Source organism: Chiloscyllium plagiosum, chromosome 17 (genome assembly GCF_004010195.1).
Source record: "Chiloscyllium plagiosum isolate BGI_BamShark_2017 chromosome 17, ASM401019v2, whole genome shotgun sequence".
NCBI classification, from domain to species: domain Eukaryota; kingdom Metazoa; phylum Chordata; class Chondrichthyes; order Orectolobiformes; family Hemiscylliidae; genus Chiloscyllium; species Chiloscyllium plagiosum.
This window is the reverse complement of record NC_057726.1, coordinates 43032913-43048933: the sequence shown is the minus strand read 5'-3', so window position 1 is coordinate 43048933 and position 16021 is coordinate 43032913. Positions and strand designations below refer to the sequence as shown.

Genomic DNA, 16021 nt, shown 5'->3' with positions numbered 1-16021 from the left:
ACTACGTCTTCAGCAGCATTTGCACTACAAGTCTTCAGTTAGTGGTGACAAAGGTAAGTTTACCTGATTTTCAATAAAGGTTCTACCTTTAATATGTGATGAAACAATATGTTGAGAAATTCTTCTGGATCTATAAAATTAGAAATGGTTGTTAAGTAGACAAGCAAATATGAATACCCAAAGACCTTATTGGCATTATCGAACATTTTCTGCATTTATTAAAATGCTTTCCAAGTTTAAAATATGAACAAAAGATGTTAGACAAATGTTCGAGAAGTAAAACAGAAATTTAGTAAACACCCAGAGCTACACTATACAAGTACATTTAAATCAGGCATTTCATAACAATCAGCACTTGAAATATACTTGGCCATCACCTGAAACCACCACTAGACATAAATTAATATGGATCCCTACTAGGCTGGGTGCAGTAGTCTATAGACTTCTAGGTCTTTGGTTTCAGATTTAAATCTAGTCTCAGATGGAAATTATTCAAATTTGAATGTTTCCAACAACTCTTTTTGAACAAGTCCACAGAATAAAACAAAATTTAAAATTTTAGTATAATGATTGCAATACGTCAATGAGATTGATGCAACACATGCTCCAGAAGCACTACACACTGGCAACAAACTTAGTTGAAAACATGTTGAAATATAATTGTGAATGAGTATCACAGACAGGAAGTAATTTCGAAGATAAGAACATTCAATTCCAGAACCATTATCTGATTTTTAAAATGTTCTCCAACAGTTTACATCAGAATAGCAGTAGAACATTTGGCTCATGGAGCCTGCTCTACCATTCAAAAAAAAAGACAGATTGGCTTGTGCCACTTTACTGCCTGTCTCCCATAAACTTTAACTCCTTAGCTCAGCCTTGAATATACGTGATGGCACAACCGCTACTCTTTTCTAAAAAAAAAGACTTTCAATGTCTAACTACCCTGATAGAAAAAACTTTTCATCTTTGACTTAAATGGGAGAATCATTATTTTTAAAACTCTAGATTTAAAATTTTAAAATTCTAGATTCACCATGAGTGTTTACATTTCCTCAGATTCTTACCTGTTTAAAGATCACTTGTGGTTCTTCTAAACTGCAATGAGTATAGGCCCAACCTGGCCAACATTTCATCATTAGACAATACCTTCATCCCAGGAATCAGTCAAGTGAACCCGTTCAATGCAAGTATATCCCTCCTTAAAAAAGGAGGCCAAAACTGTATGTAGTATTCCATATTGAGGAATACTTCACTACTTTTAAATTAAATTTCCTTTGCAATAAAGTCAACCTTCCTATTTAATTTCATGCTCAAACTTGTGATTTATTTACAAGGACACCCAAATTCCTCTGCATGACGGAATTCTGCAGTCTTCTCTTTTTTATGTTGGTTTTCTATTCTTTAACAGTGAGCAACTCACACTTGCCCACATTATACTCCAACTACCAATGTTTTTTAAAAACTTATTCACTTAATCCATCTATATTCCTATTCAGATATTTTGTATCCTCGTTACAGTTTGGATTCCTATCATGAGCAAATGATTCTGCAATGCAATCAGTCCCTCATTCAAATTATTAAAATATATCTAAATAGTTGATCCATGTTGCACTCCACTAGCTAACCTGTCAACTTGAAAATGGCCATTTATTCTAATTCTCCATTACATGTTCACCATTCCTCTACCTCTGCTAAATGTCAGTCCCAACACAATGAACTCTGACCTTAAGAACCTCTCACATGCCATTCGGAAATCCAAATTCACTAATTCTATTGATCCCCTTTATTGAACTTGCTTGCTACATCCTCAAAAGAACTCTATTAAATTATTCAAATAATATTTCTTTTCCACAAAGCAATAATGCCCTTAACCAACTATTTGAGACATTGAGTTTATCCATATGCAGCTTCATTTCTAAAGGGAAGGTGCTTGTAGAATCCAAAAAGGCTGTAGCATAAAATCAGCCTGTTTAACCCATCAAATCTGTACCAATGATTGTCATTTCTAAAATAAAACTATAGCTTTTATTTTGATATTATCCTTGCATTACAGGAAACATTTCCATTTTACTATTCATCTACATTCCCTGAAGTGGAGAAATTAGGTGTCTCGGCAACAGAATCTAGTGGACTGTTTGATGTGATATATTCTACCGTCTGTAGGTTTTGGCCAGAAATCACTCATTGAAGGCACAGGTGGTCACACTGTCCAACCCCTGTGTGGATTAGGTTGAGCATAATCCACTGTCTATGTGTTTGAGGGAGGCTGAAACCAGGACATCCACTATTGGGTCAGTTAGGAGTTTTTTTTAAAAAATACTGCACATGTCCTATCATTTCAATCCCTCTATCTAACGGGTTGGTACCAGCTACATGAATGTTAGCTGCTGGTTTCCCAAACGGCCAGCAAGGTGGGGAGTCGATGACAATCTACATGCAATCTACATTGGTTTGCTAGTTCCTCAAGTATGAGCCAGTTAACATTATCAAGAGGGCCACTGAATGCCAGAAACTGACCTCCCAGTCTGTAAAGCTTGAAAGCATATAATGTATCAATCAAAGACCAACTATCTACTCAAGACCATTTATCTACTTAACATTGAAGATTTAGTAATAGAATTCTATCAATACTTTCAACAGGAATCTCTTTTCATAATTAAAAACTGAAGTGGCACATTTATTTTAGCAAGGTTAATACGGCCTATAAATAGAAAAAAATAATACAAGAACTGTATTAGGCATTGTGCAATCAATGGGTATAACGAATAAATTGTTTCAGGGACCTATAAAATGTTAAAATACAAACAAAAAAAGTCACCTTTCTCTTCTGAAGTAAATCCTGAAGCTGCCTCAACCTTTTCAAGAATTCTTCGAAGTTTCATTATTTTAGTAGCACATACATACCCATGACTAAAACAGAACAAAAAGGGATAATTTTTCAGTAGCGACTAAGGACAGCAGCACACATTGCAACAAATAAAATGTAGCCTCAAAAGAAACAAAAAGAGTGGTTTTATTCAATTAATCCAAATATATGCAACTTCGCTCACACAATTTTCAATAATGCAGTAATGTATAATTGGTTGTCCCATTCAAAATATCAACAACAATCCCATATCAAGACAAGTACACCAGATCATACAAAACAATCCAAAGTCAACAATCTTTAAAAACTTAAATTCTATATCAATGCAGGATTTTGCTTTACTGTTTTAGCTCTCTTATTTCTAGAGTAAAATATAAAAATGAATAAAAATAATGAAATGTAAAAAGTGTTGTTATAGTTATGAGTTTAAATCATTAATTACATGAAATGTATTATACTTACTTTCTCAAAGGATTAACTATTTCTGTTCGCAACAAATCTTGGGTTTCAGTATAAAATTCAACGTCATCTTTTTCTTTTGGCCTAAGCAATACTGTGTCCAACACAGAGCTAAAAGCAAACATGCTGTGGAGAAAATGTTAAACTATTAATGACAAGGAAGATTTATTTTCTAAATATTAGTCGGAGACATTAATAGTATGTTGAAGAATCCACTACAACAGTCTATTTTGATGTAGCATTGTGCAGTGAGAAAAGCTAATTTAATAGCCATGCAGCTGAAAACAGACCCTTTAGGCCAACTCATCCATGCCAACCAAGTTTCCCAAACTAAACTAGCTCCATTTACTTGCATTTAACCAAAATTCCTTCAAACCTTTCCGATTTGTGTACCTGTTTAAATGGCTTTTAAATGTTGTAACTATACCTGTCTTTACTACCTCCTCTGGCAGCCTGTTCCATATACAAACCACCCGGTGTGGGAAAAAGTTGCCCCTCAGGTCCCTTTTCAATTTTTTTCCTCTCACCATAATCATATGCCCTCTAGTTTTGAAATCCCCTTCCCAATGGCAACTTTTACACTCCAGTGAAAAAAGTCCCAGCATATCTTTATTGCTCAAACCTTCCAGTCTATAAGCATCTTATAAATGTTTTCTGTCAACTCTCCAATTTAATAACATCCTTCCTATAGCAGGGCGACCAGAACTAAACACATTAGTCCAAAGGTGGCCTCATCAACATCATGTACAACTGTAACATGATGTCCTAATTCCTATACTCAAAGATCTGAACAATGAAGGCAAGCTTGTTAAAAGCATTTTTTATCACAGTCTACCAGCAACGCAATTGTACCAGAACGCCTGGGTCACTGTTCAAATACTCTCCCCAGGGTCCTACCATTAACAAAGTCCTGCCCTTGTTTGTCTTACCAAAACGCAACCCCTCACATTAATACCTTCAGGTAAAATCAGCTTTGGCACTTCGTGACCACTAAATGATAACTGAAAGTAATTTGGTGCAATTACAGTCTAAACCTAGATAATGTTATGATTTGAAATGGCAATTAAAAAAATCCTAATTGGCAACAAAAATTCATTCCCTTAAAGAATAAAACTCAATGGGACTAATGTCCAATTGAAAAATGGTCAAAAGAAATCCAAGAAATAAGTGAGTTATGATATTGTCAAAAAAATGAGTAATAAGTACGAGGACTGCTGAGTTACAAAATTGTCGTAAGGATTACCATGAAAATGACAGATAAAAACGTGATTGAGAGTAAATGAGCAAGAGACATAACAATGAAGATTAGCAAAAAAAGTTAATGCAAATTCTTTATTAGCAGAAACAAAAAAGTATAAGGTGAGATAGTGAAATCACTGACTTCGATAAAGAAATGTATTTTTAAATTTTAAAGTAATAATTTGATTTCATAACAGAGTACTGCTCACTTGCTATTGACATCATACTTAGAGTTAATAATTTTAAGTTACTTCCAGACTTGCACGAGGCTAATCAAGTTCTCTGTTCGAGAGAAAGGGAGATCAGCTAATTAGGTAACTGCCCTAAAATTGTTCTGTAATTGCCAGATAAAAGCTCATCTGAACTTCAGCAATAAAAGTAAAGGATGATTAATGCAGTACACAAAGTGCAGTGGGATAGAGTGGAATCACTGAGTTTGGTGTGAAGGGAGGTTATTTCTCTTATCTTTTTTCTATCTTTATCAGTATCCAGAAGAGCAGCAATTCAAAGGCTACATAAACTGGCGGAGTTTGTGGGGAAAAAAAATGACATTACAGGAGAACTGAGTCAAATGAGTGTTTACATTTCATTTTATAGTTAATAATACAAAATTAAGCTTAGGTTATTGCAGGGCAGCTCATCTTGCAGTGACTTTCTTCTCTCACCTTAATGCCCATCTTGTGGCAAGTGGGAGAACACACACACTTCATGTGAATCTGAACCCAGATTTCAGAACTCCAGAGTCAGTGGTGCATCGCAAAGCTGAGAGTTACTTGGACAGAATGTTCAGAGGTGGTCACAACACAAGTTAGGGACATATAGGCAGATTTGGAATGTCTATGGTCACCCATTCCCTGTCAACAGGGCAGGTACTGCAGGAGTCCTCAGCAGTCCTGCTCAAGAACAGGTTTTACATTTGGGGTACTAAATACAGCAATGGTTGTGCAGAGGAGTACAACAAATGTCAGAGCCAGGCAACGAGGGTGGGACTGCTGTACAGAAGGGAAGAATACAGGAAGAGCAACACTAAAAGGGGGCTTATTACTTAGGGGAACAGATAGGCTTTTTTGCATCTATAGATACGAGTCCAGGATAGTACAAGGATTAAGGATGTCACAGAGCAGCTGTAGGACATTCTCTGACAGCTGCGATCAGCCAGATATTGTAGTCCACAATGGTACCAACAATCTAAGAAAGAAGGGGATGATGTGGTGTGTCAAAATTTAGGAAGCTAGATAGAAAATTAACAAGGAGGACTTCTAAAATTATAATATTCTCCAGATCACTCTTAGTATCAGCCAACTGCAAGTACAGAAAAAGAAGAATAAAACAGAAGAATGTGTGGCTGGAAAGATACAGAATGGAGGGCTTCAAATTGCAACTGGCACTAGGATGATGGCACCAGATCTTGGGCGGAGTTCCCTTTGGGGCATCTTGAACACACTGTTGGGAAGGCAATAAACTACGTCTGCAAGGGTGTGGGAATCAGGAAAGAATATTGGAGAATTATACTAGACTGCAGAAAAGATGGGAGAAGCAGATAGCATCAGGAGAAAAAAAACTTGTAAGTTAATAGCTGGAGTCAGACTAAGGGAGAAATTAATAGTTTCTAAATTTAGGTTATGCTGCATTTATATGAATGCCAAGAGAATAGCAAATAAAAGTGGTGATTTAGGATACAGATGGTCATGTGCAGTTATTATGCTATGGTGATAATAGAGACCCTGCTACAGGACTCAGCGTTAAGTATTCTTGGTTACAAGGTATTCATAAAAGCTAGGGCAGGACAGGCCCTAGCAGCATTGGGTAAGGAGGGCATAGTACAGGGCATAGAGGAGATCTGTCTCGGAAGGTTCAACAATAGATTTGGTTTGGCTAAAAGTTCAATTACATGGCTTGGTGCAGTGTACAGACCATCAGCAGGAAGGATATAGAAAAACAAAATCTGCAACAAGGAAATGTGAGAGCGCGCGAGAGCAAGAGAGAGGCAAACATTATAGAGTAGTTACAATGGAGGATGTTAATTACCCATATTTATACTGTGTTGACAGTATGTTGAGGGCAGAGAGGGGCAAATGCTCTTAGATTACGTTCAGGAGATTTTTCTAGAGCAGTACATGTCCAGTCCAAGAAAGAAAGCAATATCAGACCTGGTTCTTACATAGGAGAGAGGCCAATCAGATCAATGTCAGCCGGAGAACATTTAGGGGATGGTGATCATTAGATCATATAGAAATAGAGATGTACACCCCTGTTAAAAGGCATATGGATGAGGATGTGAACAGGAAGGTTTTAGAGGGATATGGGCTACGTGTTGGAGAAATTGGACTAGATTAATTTAGGATATTAGATTAGATGACCTACAGTATGGAAACAAGCCCTTCGGCCCAACAAGGCCACAGTGACCCTCCAAAGAGTAACCCACCCAGATCCATTCCGTTACCCTATATTTACCTCTGACTAATGTACCTGACACTACGGGCAATTTAGCATGGCCAATTCACCTGGTTTGCACAACTTTGGATTGTGGAAGGAAAGCAGAGCACCTGGAGGAAACCCACACAGACATGGAGAGAATGTGCCAACTCCACACCGACAGTTGCCCGAGGCGGGAATTGAATCTGGGACTCTGGTGCTGCGAGGCAGCAGTGTTAACCGCTGAGCCACCGTACCGTCCCGGTATCTGGCTGGTATGGAAGAGTTAGACCAAAGGGTCTATTTCCGTGCTGTATGGTTTAGAATCATGATAGCCCTAATCCTAGTGTTAACCTATCACAGATAATAGACAATCCAAACTAAGAACAATTAAGTGCACACAACCAACTGCAAATGTTCAAGGGCAAAACTGTGCCCAAGAGACTGAAGCTAAAGATTGTTTAGTTACAGTTTTCCAGCCAATGAGCTATTTTCAAAGAAGAGATGGTTTAGATGTAGTCAAAGTACATTCCCTCAAAAGGAAAAAAGTTAGGGCAAACAGTTCTCGGCAATAAAATGGTGACAGAAATTAAGATGGAGAAGAAAATGTGTCTTTATGACCAGTATCAGGTTGAAAACACAATGGAGAACCAAGCTGAATACAAACTGGTTGGACAAGTAATGCGAAAGCAAAAGAGGCAAACAGAGAATATATGAAAAAGAGTGGCAGCCAACGTAACACGGAATCCTAAAGACTTCTAAAGGCCTAATAATTATAGAATCCTTATAGTGTAGAAGCAGGCCATTTGGCCCTTTAAGTCTACACCCAAACCTTCATAGAGCATCCCGCCCAGTTCCATGCACTACCCCTTCCCCCAAACCTATTCCTGTAACCCTGCGTTTCCTACGACTAATCCACCTAGCCTGTACATCACTGGACACTATAGCCAATTTAGCATTGCCATTCCATCGAACCTGCATATATTTGGACTGAGAGAAGAAATCCATGCAGACACGGAGAATGTGCAAACTCCACACAGACAGTCATCCAAGGCTGGAATCGAATCCGCATCCCTGGCGCTGAAAGACAGTGCTAACTACTGAGCCACCATGCTGCCCTGAGAATAGTAAAAGGATACTAAAAAGGAGCAGTAGGACCAAAGGGGATAGGGGATTTACATATGGAGGTGGGGACACGAGTTAAATGAATAGCCTGCGTCTGGTCTTTACCTTTGAAGCAGACATTGTCCAGGCCGTTAGATAGATGTCGAAACCCAGTCACTAGAAGGGTTCAAAATTGGAAATGTATTGGATAAGCTATTGGCACTTTAAGTTGACAAGACACCAAATTAGATGCACCCAAGGATACTGAAGCAAGGTAGAGTGGAAATTGCAGCAAGGAGAAAGTGAGGTCTGCAGACGCTGGAGATCAAAGCTGAAACTTTATTGCTGGAACAGCACAGCAGGTCAGGCAGCATCTAGGGAACAGAAGATTCGACGTTTGGGGCACATGCCTGAAGAAGGGCATGTGCCCGAAACGTCGAATCTTCTGTTCCCTAGATGCTGCCTGACCTGCTGTGCTGTTCCAGCAATAAAGTTTCAGCCTGGAAATTGCAGCAAGACTAGCCATAATATTTTAGTCTCCCTTGGACCAGAGTTTTGGAGAATTGCAAAACACAATTTAGATGTTCAAAACAATAAGGAAAAGCCCAGCAATGACAGATAGTCAGTTTAATTTCAGTAGTTGTGAAACTTCTAGAAACAATTATTTTGGGATAGAATTAATAGTCATAGAAAAACATGGGACAATTGTGGACAGCCAACATAGATTTCTAAAGGAAAAATCATGTTAAAATAATTTGCTTGTTTTTTTTTGGAAAGACAACAGAGGGAGTCAATGATATACAGTGCCCCACAAGAGACTTATGAGAAAAGTTACTGGTAATGGATTAAAGGGGATAGATCAACATGGCTACAAAATTGGCTGATAGGAACTGAGAGTAGTGGTTACGGGATGTTTTTTCAGGCTAGAGGAAGATTTGTCATGGGGTTCCTTAAGGGCCTTTATTGAAACTCTTGATTTATTAATAATTGAGCTTTTCATGCGCAGGAGACAATTTCAAAGCATGTAGATGATACAAAATTCAGAAGCATTGTAAGTTGTGAGGAGGACAATGTAAACATTCAAAATGGACATTAGCACATTGACAAAGTGGACAAATAGGTGGCAGATGAAGTTCAATGTGAAGTGTGAGATGACAGATTTTGGTAAAAGAACATGGAAACCGTAGAAGATAAAAGGTACAATTCGATGAGGCTGAGGATGAGGATGAGGATGAGTAATTAAAGGGGGCAGGAGAGTTGGAGAATATAGTTAATAAAGCATGTAGTAACATAGCATTTAACACATTGCATAGAGTTCAACAGCAGGGAGTTTAGGTTGAACTTATACAAGACACTAGCTAGACTTTAGCTGGAATACTGTATGCAGTTCTGAGTGCCACACTTTACGAAGGATAAAAATACATTAGAGTGAAAGGAGGAGGAGGAAGAGAAGAGAACATAGGGGGAAAAAAGACTGGGTGACTGCTTTATGAAACACTTTGTTCTATCCAGAGGAGTGATCCTGATCTCCCAGTTGATAGCCAGTCCAATAAGCCACCTTGTTCTCATGCTAACATTTCAGTCCTGGGCCTGCCTCAATGTTTCAAAGTACAACTTAAACTCAAGGTCTCAATAATAAATTCCATAACTTCTGAAACTGACCATATTATGTGTGCTCTTTATTTTTCTTATATTCTTTCTGACCCCTTCTACAACAACCCTGCTGTGTTTGTGTCTTACTGCCTTTGCAGTTATCAGCATGGACCAATTCTCTCCCTTTTAAATCTTAATTTACATTTTACATCTTTTTTTGCTTCCTACATTAACAAGCCCTTGGTCTTTTACACTGGACGCCTACATCATTTGCCCTCTTACTTTTCACAAGGGCAGAGGAGGAGTATAATAAAGAATCAATTTTCCAACAAGTTTCAGTTCTGCAGAAGCTATATCTGTTTCCCTCTCCACAGATGCGGCCAGACCTGTTGCATTTTCTAGCTTTCTCAGAGTTGGTTTCAGACTTCCAGTATCCACAGTATTTTGTTTTTGTAGGATAGTGAGAAACTGTTTCAGATTGTAATCAGATCAATAACGATAGAGCACAGATTTCAAAGTAGTCCATGTGACGCAAGAACAATCTTTTTCATACAGTGAGTAGTTCAGTTCTGGAATGTCTGGAAGTATGGCAGAGGCAGGTTCAATCAAAAAATTCAAAATGCAATGAGTATCATTTAAAATGAAATAATGTGCAGGGTTATAGGGAAAGGGTGGGAACAAGGCAGTAAGTTATAATATTAAAACCTTTTTTTCTAAACACACATTGAAATTAAGGAACTAACAATGTGGTTGACTCTTAAATGTCCTCTGAAATGACCTAGCAAGATACTCAGTTATTTTCTATGAGGCAGTTTGCCATCATCACCCCAAAGTTAACTTGGCATCAAAAATACATGACGGCCTAGGAAGTGACACTCACATTGTGTGAATAAATTAAAAAAAAAAAGGTCAAGCTCCCAACAGCCTTTCAACAGGAAGATTGGCATACGCACACCTACCAGAACAAAGTGGAATCTAAATAACAGGAATTGTAATGCCCTTGAATACCCTTTTTCTTTCCAACCATTATAGCTAGGCCTTCTTTTTCCATCTTTGGAGGTGTATTTTCTTTAACCACTTCACTTCGATATCCTCCAAATGCTGAAACAAAAACCAAACTGTCAGCAATTCTTTTCTGCTCTATTCATTAACTGAAAAATACAAAGCATAGACTGGCTGGTGTTGATAAAACACATCTCAATACGTGTTTACTCATAACAGCCCAAATTCTGGGAGTTGTAGTGATCAGAAACTGTCATTGCTTACTATCATTACTAGATCCACAAAACTGACAGCAACACGTGCCATCTGCACACATATAATCAAATACAGAAATTCACAATGTACTGCTGGTAATTAGCCAGTGCTTCACAGGATCCCCTCAGATTGAAAACTTTCAGAAGTCACTGAAATGGCATGGAGTTTAATTGTTATCCTCTATTCTTAAATTTTTTTTTGCAATAAGAGTAGTAGATTTCAAGCTTTCTTGACTGAAGCACTCCTTCAGATTTCTTTTCAAACATATAAATAGTGCAGGAGGTCAGAATTACTATAAGCAACCTCACTGGCCCATAAAAGTTACATTTATTTGTAGAATGTCAATCTTCTACAAATGCAATAGACTTTTGCAATTTATTTTAACATTTGTGACATTTCAGCTTCCACCTGTAATCCCATGTGTAGACCCCAATTTGTATTTCATTAACCTGTAATAATTTTACAGGAAATGATAAAACCTGTCTGTTATTCCTGGTGAGCTGTATGTGAGAATTGTATGCTTAGCCTGCTGATGTCATTGTTTCTTGCCATGGAATATATTAATGTTGCAGATGTGAAAATCCACACCACAAAATATTGGTAAATCTTTATCAGCAAGTTATTTAAAGTCAATTGAAAAAGTGTCACACTTTACTACTAATGGCAAAATTCAGAACATTACATGTCATAAATCATACTATAAAGAATGCGCTACCCAATCACAATAAATAATTTGCATTCAAAAAGTCAAGGAATGAGAACAATTTGGCCGAAATCTATAAAGTGAAATTTTTTCTCAGGATTAAAAATCACATTAATGCATTAGAAGATTTGTTTTGTAAATCTTTTTTAAAAATATGTGCCAAATATAAAAGTGAAGAGACTTTGGCATATCAAGACTAAACCTCAAAAACAATAATTCTTTTGAATTAAAAAATCTGGCAACATGGTGGCATCTTTACAAAAAGAAAGAGGCAAAATCAAATGTATTTCAAAGTCCTGCAGACTGAAAAGAAGTAGTCGTAAAGAGGTACAAAATCTCACAATTTTGAGACCTTGACAAGGGATCACACAGGACAGTGAATTTGTTGTAGTCAGCTGGACTGTGAAGCACACAGAACATCACCATATTTAGGGGTCTTTAAAGTTAAGTTACTATATAAACCACACAGATTAAGCTTTTTATGTATTTAGTTTGAAACAAATTAAGAACTCCTGCTCAAAAACATATTTGACCCATCCAGGTTCAGACAGTTTAGTTGGTCAGCAAAACTCAAGATTATGGATCATCCAACCATGTTCAGATACACTGTTAGAAGTTTAATCTAACAAAACTGAGTTTGCCACCATAGTACATTTCTTAATTATCTAGCTAGTAATAAAGTGAATATCTGAAGGATAAGTGAAGGGTTATCTGTCTTTTTGTGACTGGGATGAGAGGGGTTGAAAGGAAATATAGTTTTTCCTCAGACAGTTTGATGAACAAGCAACTTCCCACTGCACCAAATCAGTGACAAAATCAATGAGGGAATACTCTCTTATTCTGTCCCGATCCAACTTTTTGTCCAAGATCCAGAATTTCATCCTGAATCATAGGCATGGGCCAAATGGAGATTTCTCCTGTTGCTGAAGAATTTTGAATAATGAGGTACAATTGTCTGAAAAACTGTTATTCATAAATGAACTTTATTGGCACTTTTCAGTCAAACTGAATGAAGAAAAACTACATTTACTTTCAACCCCTCTCATCCCAGTCACAAAATAAAACAGTACACATGCACCAGCCGACATCAACCAAGATCTTCAGGTTCTGATATGAGTCAAAACTGAAATTTGAAAGTTTCAAGAAATACATTTGAGATTCCATCTTCAGTTCTTCCATGGTACCATTTTCAGGGATGCCCATTATCATAACCTTTTGGCCAAGGTGATGACTAAAACATACCAGAGCAATATTAACTACTGCCAAAAGAATTACCTTAATTCTGGACAGATGGACAGATGAACGGACAGACAAACAATCAATCTTAGGACATCCCTGTCAATGTCACACATGAATGAACTGTAGAAACTAACACGGCAAACAGTAATTTAAATTAATATATTGTACAAAGAAAGTGAAAAGTGGAATGACCAGTAGTTTCCAGCAGATCGTTTAACAAAAAGTAAGTTTGTCTATTTTGTCTGTTGTGCTTTCATCACTTTAAATGTATGCAAGTAAACTTTGACTCAAACTCAAGTGTTTCAAGCTTATGCCAAGATGTAATCCATTTCAAATTTAAAAATGTCAATAAAAAAACAAAAAAAATGAAACACTAGGTGAGAAATTCATCTTGATCACAACCAGGCATTTGGACAGTGCTTGCAAAACGAGATCCAACACACACACACACACACACAATAGTTGAGATGTAAATTACTAATTTAGCAGCCAGAAAAGTTGAAAGTCAGTCCTATTTTTAAAAATAGCTTGTGTCACAGAATAGTTGTTCGTTAATTTCTTGAGGCTTCAAGTTTTTGGTGCTTTCTTTTATTATTTCAAATTGTCAAAGTCGACTTGGAGTGGTGTGGCTTGTGCTGAAGGTTTTAAAAAAGGTTCTACACAAACCAGTTTACTCCCAGACAAAGGTCAACTAGTAGGCATTTTGCTTGGATAAAGCTCGATTCAGAGAGAGAATGAATTGGGCTAGCAGAGCAGAACTAGCAGCTGTTAGGAGGGAAGTACTGAAGGAAAGGATAAGACAACGATAACCTAGGAAGACATCATATGGCTGTGAAGAACCTATCAGAATGCAAAACTAGTAACTATGACTCCTATTCCCCATTCAACAACCACTATAGCTTCAGGCATCCTTATGGCTCCAATACAAAAATTAAAGCTACCACAAAATAATATCGCTAACGAAGCTGATAAATGAAATGTCAAATCATTTTTTAAAAAAGCGAACTAATCATCCTCATGCATTTCCTTACTGTCAATCATCAGTGTGCCTTTTTCTGCCTTGGCATAGTCTTACGCCTGTGGCTACGATATGGTTTGTGGAAGGCTGTTGAGTTTGAGCAGAGAATACTGCAAATGCCCTTGGAGGACTATCGCGAGCAGCTATGAGCCTGAAAGAACTGGCTCTATTTGGCCCCCATCTCAGTCTGGATTAGGGTACAAAAACCAAAGGCAAAGCATAATGGCAGGGTGTTGGTCAGAGGGTGAGGGTGAATAAATGAGGTCCCCCTGAAAGACGATGACAAGATATTCGCAAATGGAGCCAACTGTCACACCCATGGGCTAGCAGCTTGAATAATCCAAACAACTGGTGAATGAGAGAATGCTGAATTGCTGTGAGACAACCTGTAAGCCTCTCTGCACACTGTAGTACACCATCATCCTAGAAGCAGTTAAAGCTTGCAAGATAGAATTCTGAGCTTTCACTGCTGCAGAAATATTCCATGGCTTCTGGTCATACTGCGAAAACTATAAGCACAATTGGAACCATAAACAGACTTGAGTTAGCCACTGTTTCCATTCTAGAAAGGATGGCTCCAAGCTCTGCCCAAATTTGCTGCTGGGGCTTCTCTGCACTGCATGACAGTAACTGCAAGATTTCTGGCAGGTATCTCCAAGCATTTTGCTATGCAAACCCACCAGCAATCATCTGTGACCTGTCCCGACAATGTCCTCATTGGAGCTCTCTCTTACAGGAATGATATCGGAGCATGTCCTCCTGTAGCAAGCCAGCACCACCACTATCCTTGTTCTTTGCTCTGGCTGCAGTTTATTTGTGTTATCTGTTCCACTACGTGTCTCTTGTCTATCTTATACAAATTTCTTATCAATCATGGTTCCAAGCAGCTACTCACGTCAAAACGCACTTTCACTTTAAGTACAATAGTTGAGTTTTAAGTGATACTTGCAAATCAAAACTTGGTCCCACACTGATGTATCAATAAAGAACATATGAACATACGAATTAGAAACAGAGCAAATATCTGGGATTCTGAAGTCTGCTCTGCCATTCAATAAGGTTCCACAACCACTTCCATCTAGAAGGACAAGGGAAGCAGATACATGGGAACACCACCACCAGTAAGTTCTCTTCCAAGTCACTCGCTATCATGACTTGGAAATATATTACCTTTCCTTCAATGTGGCTGGGTCAAGATCCTTGAACCCCCACCCTAAGGGTATTGTCGGTAAACCTACAGCGCATGGACTGAAGTGGTTCAAGATGCAGCTCACCATCACCTTCTCAAGTGCAACTAGGGATGGGCAAAAAATGCTGGTCAACGAGTGACGCCCACATCCCACGAGTTAAATTTTTAAAAAATTATGTCTGATCTAATTATTCCAAACCCTGCCTACAATCAGTAACTTTTCAAGAATCTTGCAAGCAAGGTTAGTGCTCGCTGGACACTAATTATTAAATAAGCCAGTAGCATCAGGTTGACATGCTGCTGCATTGCAATCATCAGACTCAGTTACTTGTGCAGTATGAACCCTGCACTTGTTCTCAGCAGTTTTCCAATTTACCTTCTTAATTTGGAAAAAAAACAAATCAAGAGAAACATTTTTACCTTCAATCAAAATATTTTTGTTAAATAGAGGGAAGTGTTAATTTTAGAAATGTAGTGTTTCTATTTAAAATTATGCTCAAGCATTCATCTATATGCTATGCACAGATCTGTTGTTAACAATCCACATGATGGTGTTCATTCACCTGCTAACATCTTATAGGATCTCCAAAACTGAAACCAAGAGGTACAAGATTTATATTTGAAAGATGTCCACTGCTTTTATTAATAATTAGTTTATTAAAAATGTTATCAAATAGAAACCAGCCCCACATAATTTAAGGATGCTGTTAATAACTGGCTCCAAGGACACATGCATACAATAACTCAGTTCTTATACTGCACTATTGTCTACTTCCAAGCGAGGAGGCCTGGCTCCTCTTCCAGCTTGGTGTAATATCATCTCTCGGTGCAGGTCTTTGGACTCCTCCATCGCCAGACCACAACAACACGACGGTTGGAGGAAGAGCACCTCATCTTCCGCCTAGGAACCCTCCAACCATAAGGGATGAACTCGGA

At 37.9% G+C, this 16021-nt stretch overlaps 1 protein-coding gene across 1 annotated transcript in view; it reads right to left on the bottom strand.

Moving 5' to 3' along the window:
* The window catches only part of cylda (cylindromatosis (turban tumor syndrome), a), a 65739-nt gene that overhangs the window by 20030 nt on the left and 29688 nt on the right, over positions 1-16021 (bottom strand). Inside the window, exons 9-12 of the mRNA XM_043706967.1 lie at positions 10639-10780; positions 3332-3454; positions 2822-2913; positions 64-130 (exon numbers count right to left, since the gene is read on the bottom strand). Coding sequence (XP_043562902.1) covers positions 64-130; positions 2822-2913; positions 3332-3454; positions 10639-10780 — 424 coding nt within the window. The remainder of the gene's footprint in view (positions 1-63; positions 131-2821; positions 2914-3331; positions 3455-10638; positions 10781-16021) is intronic.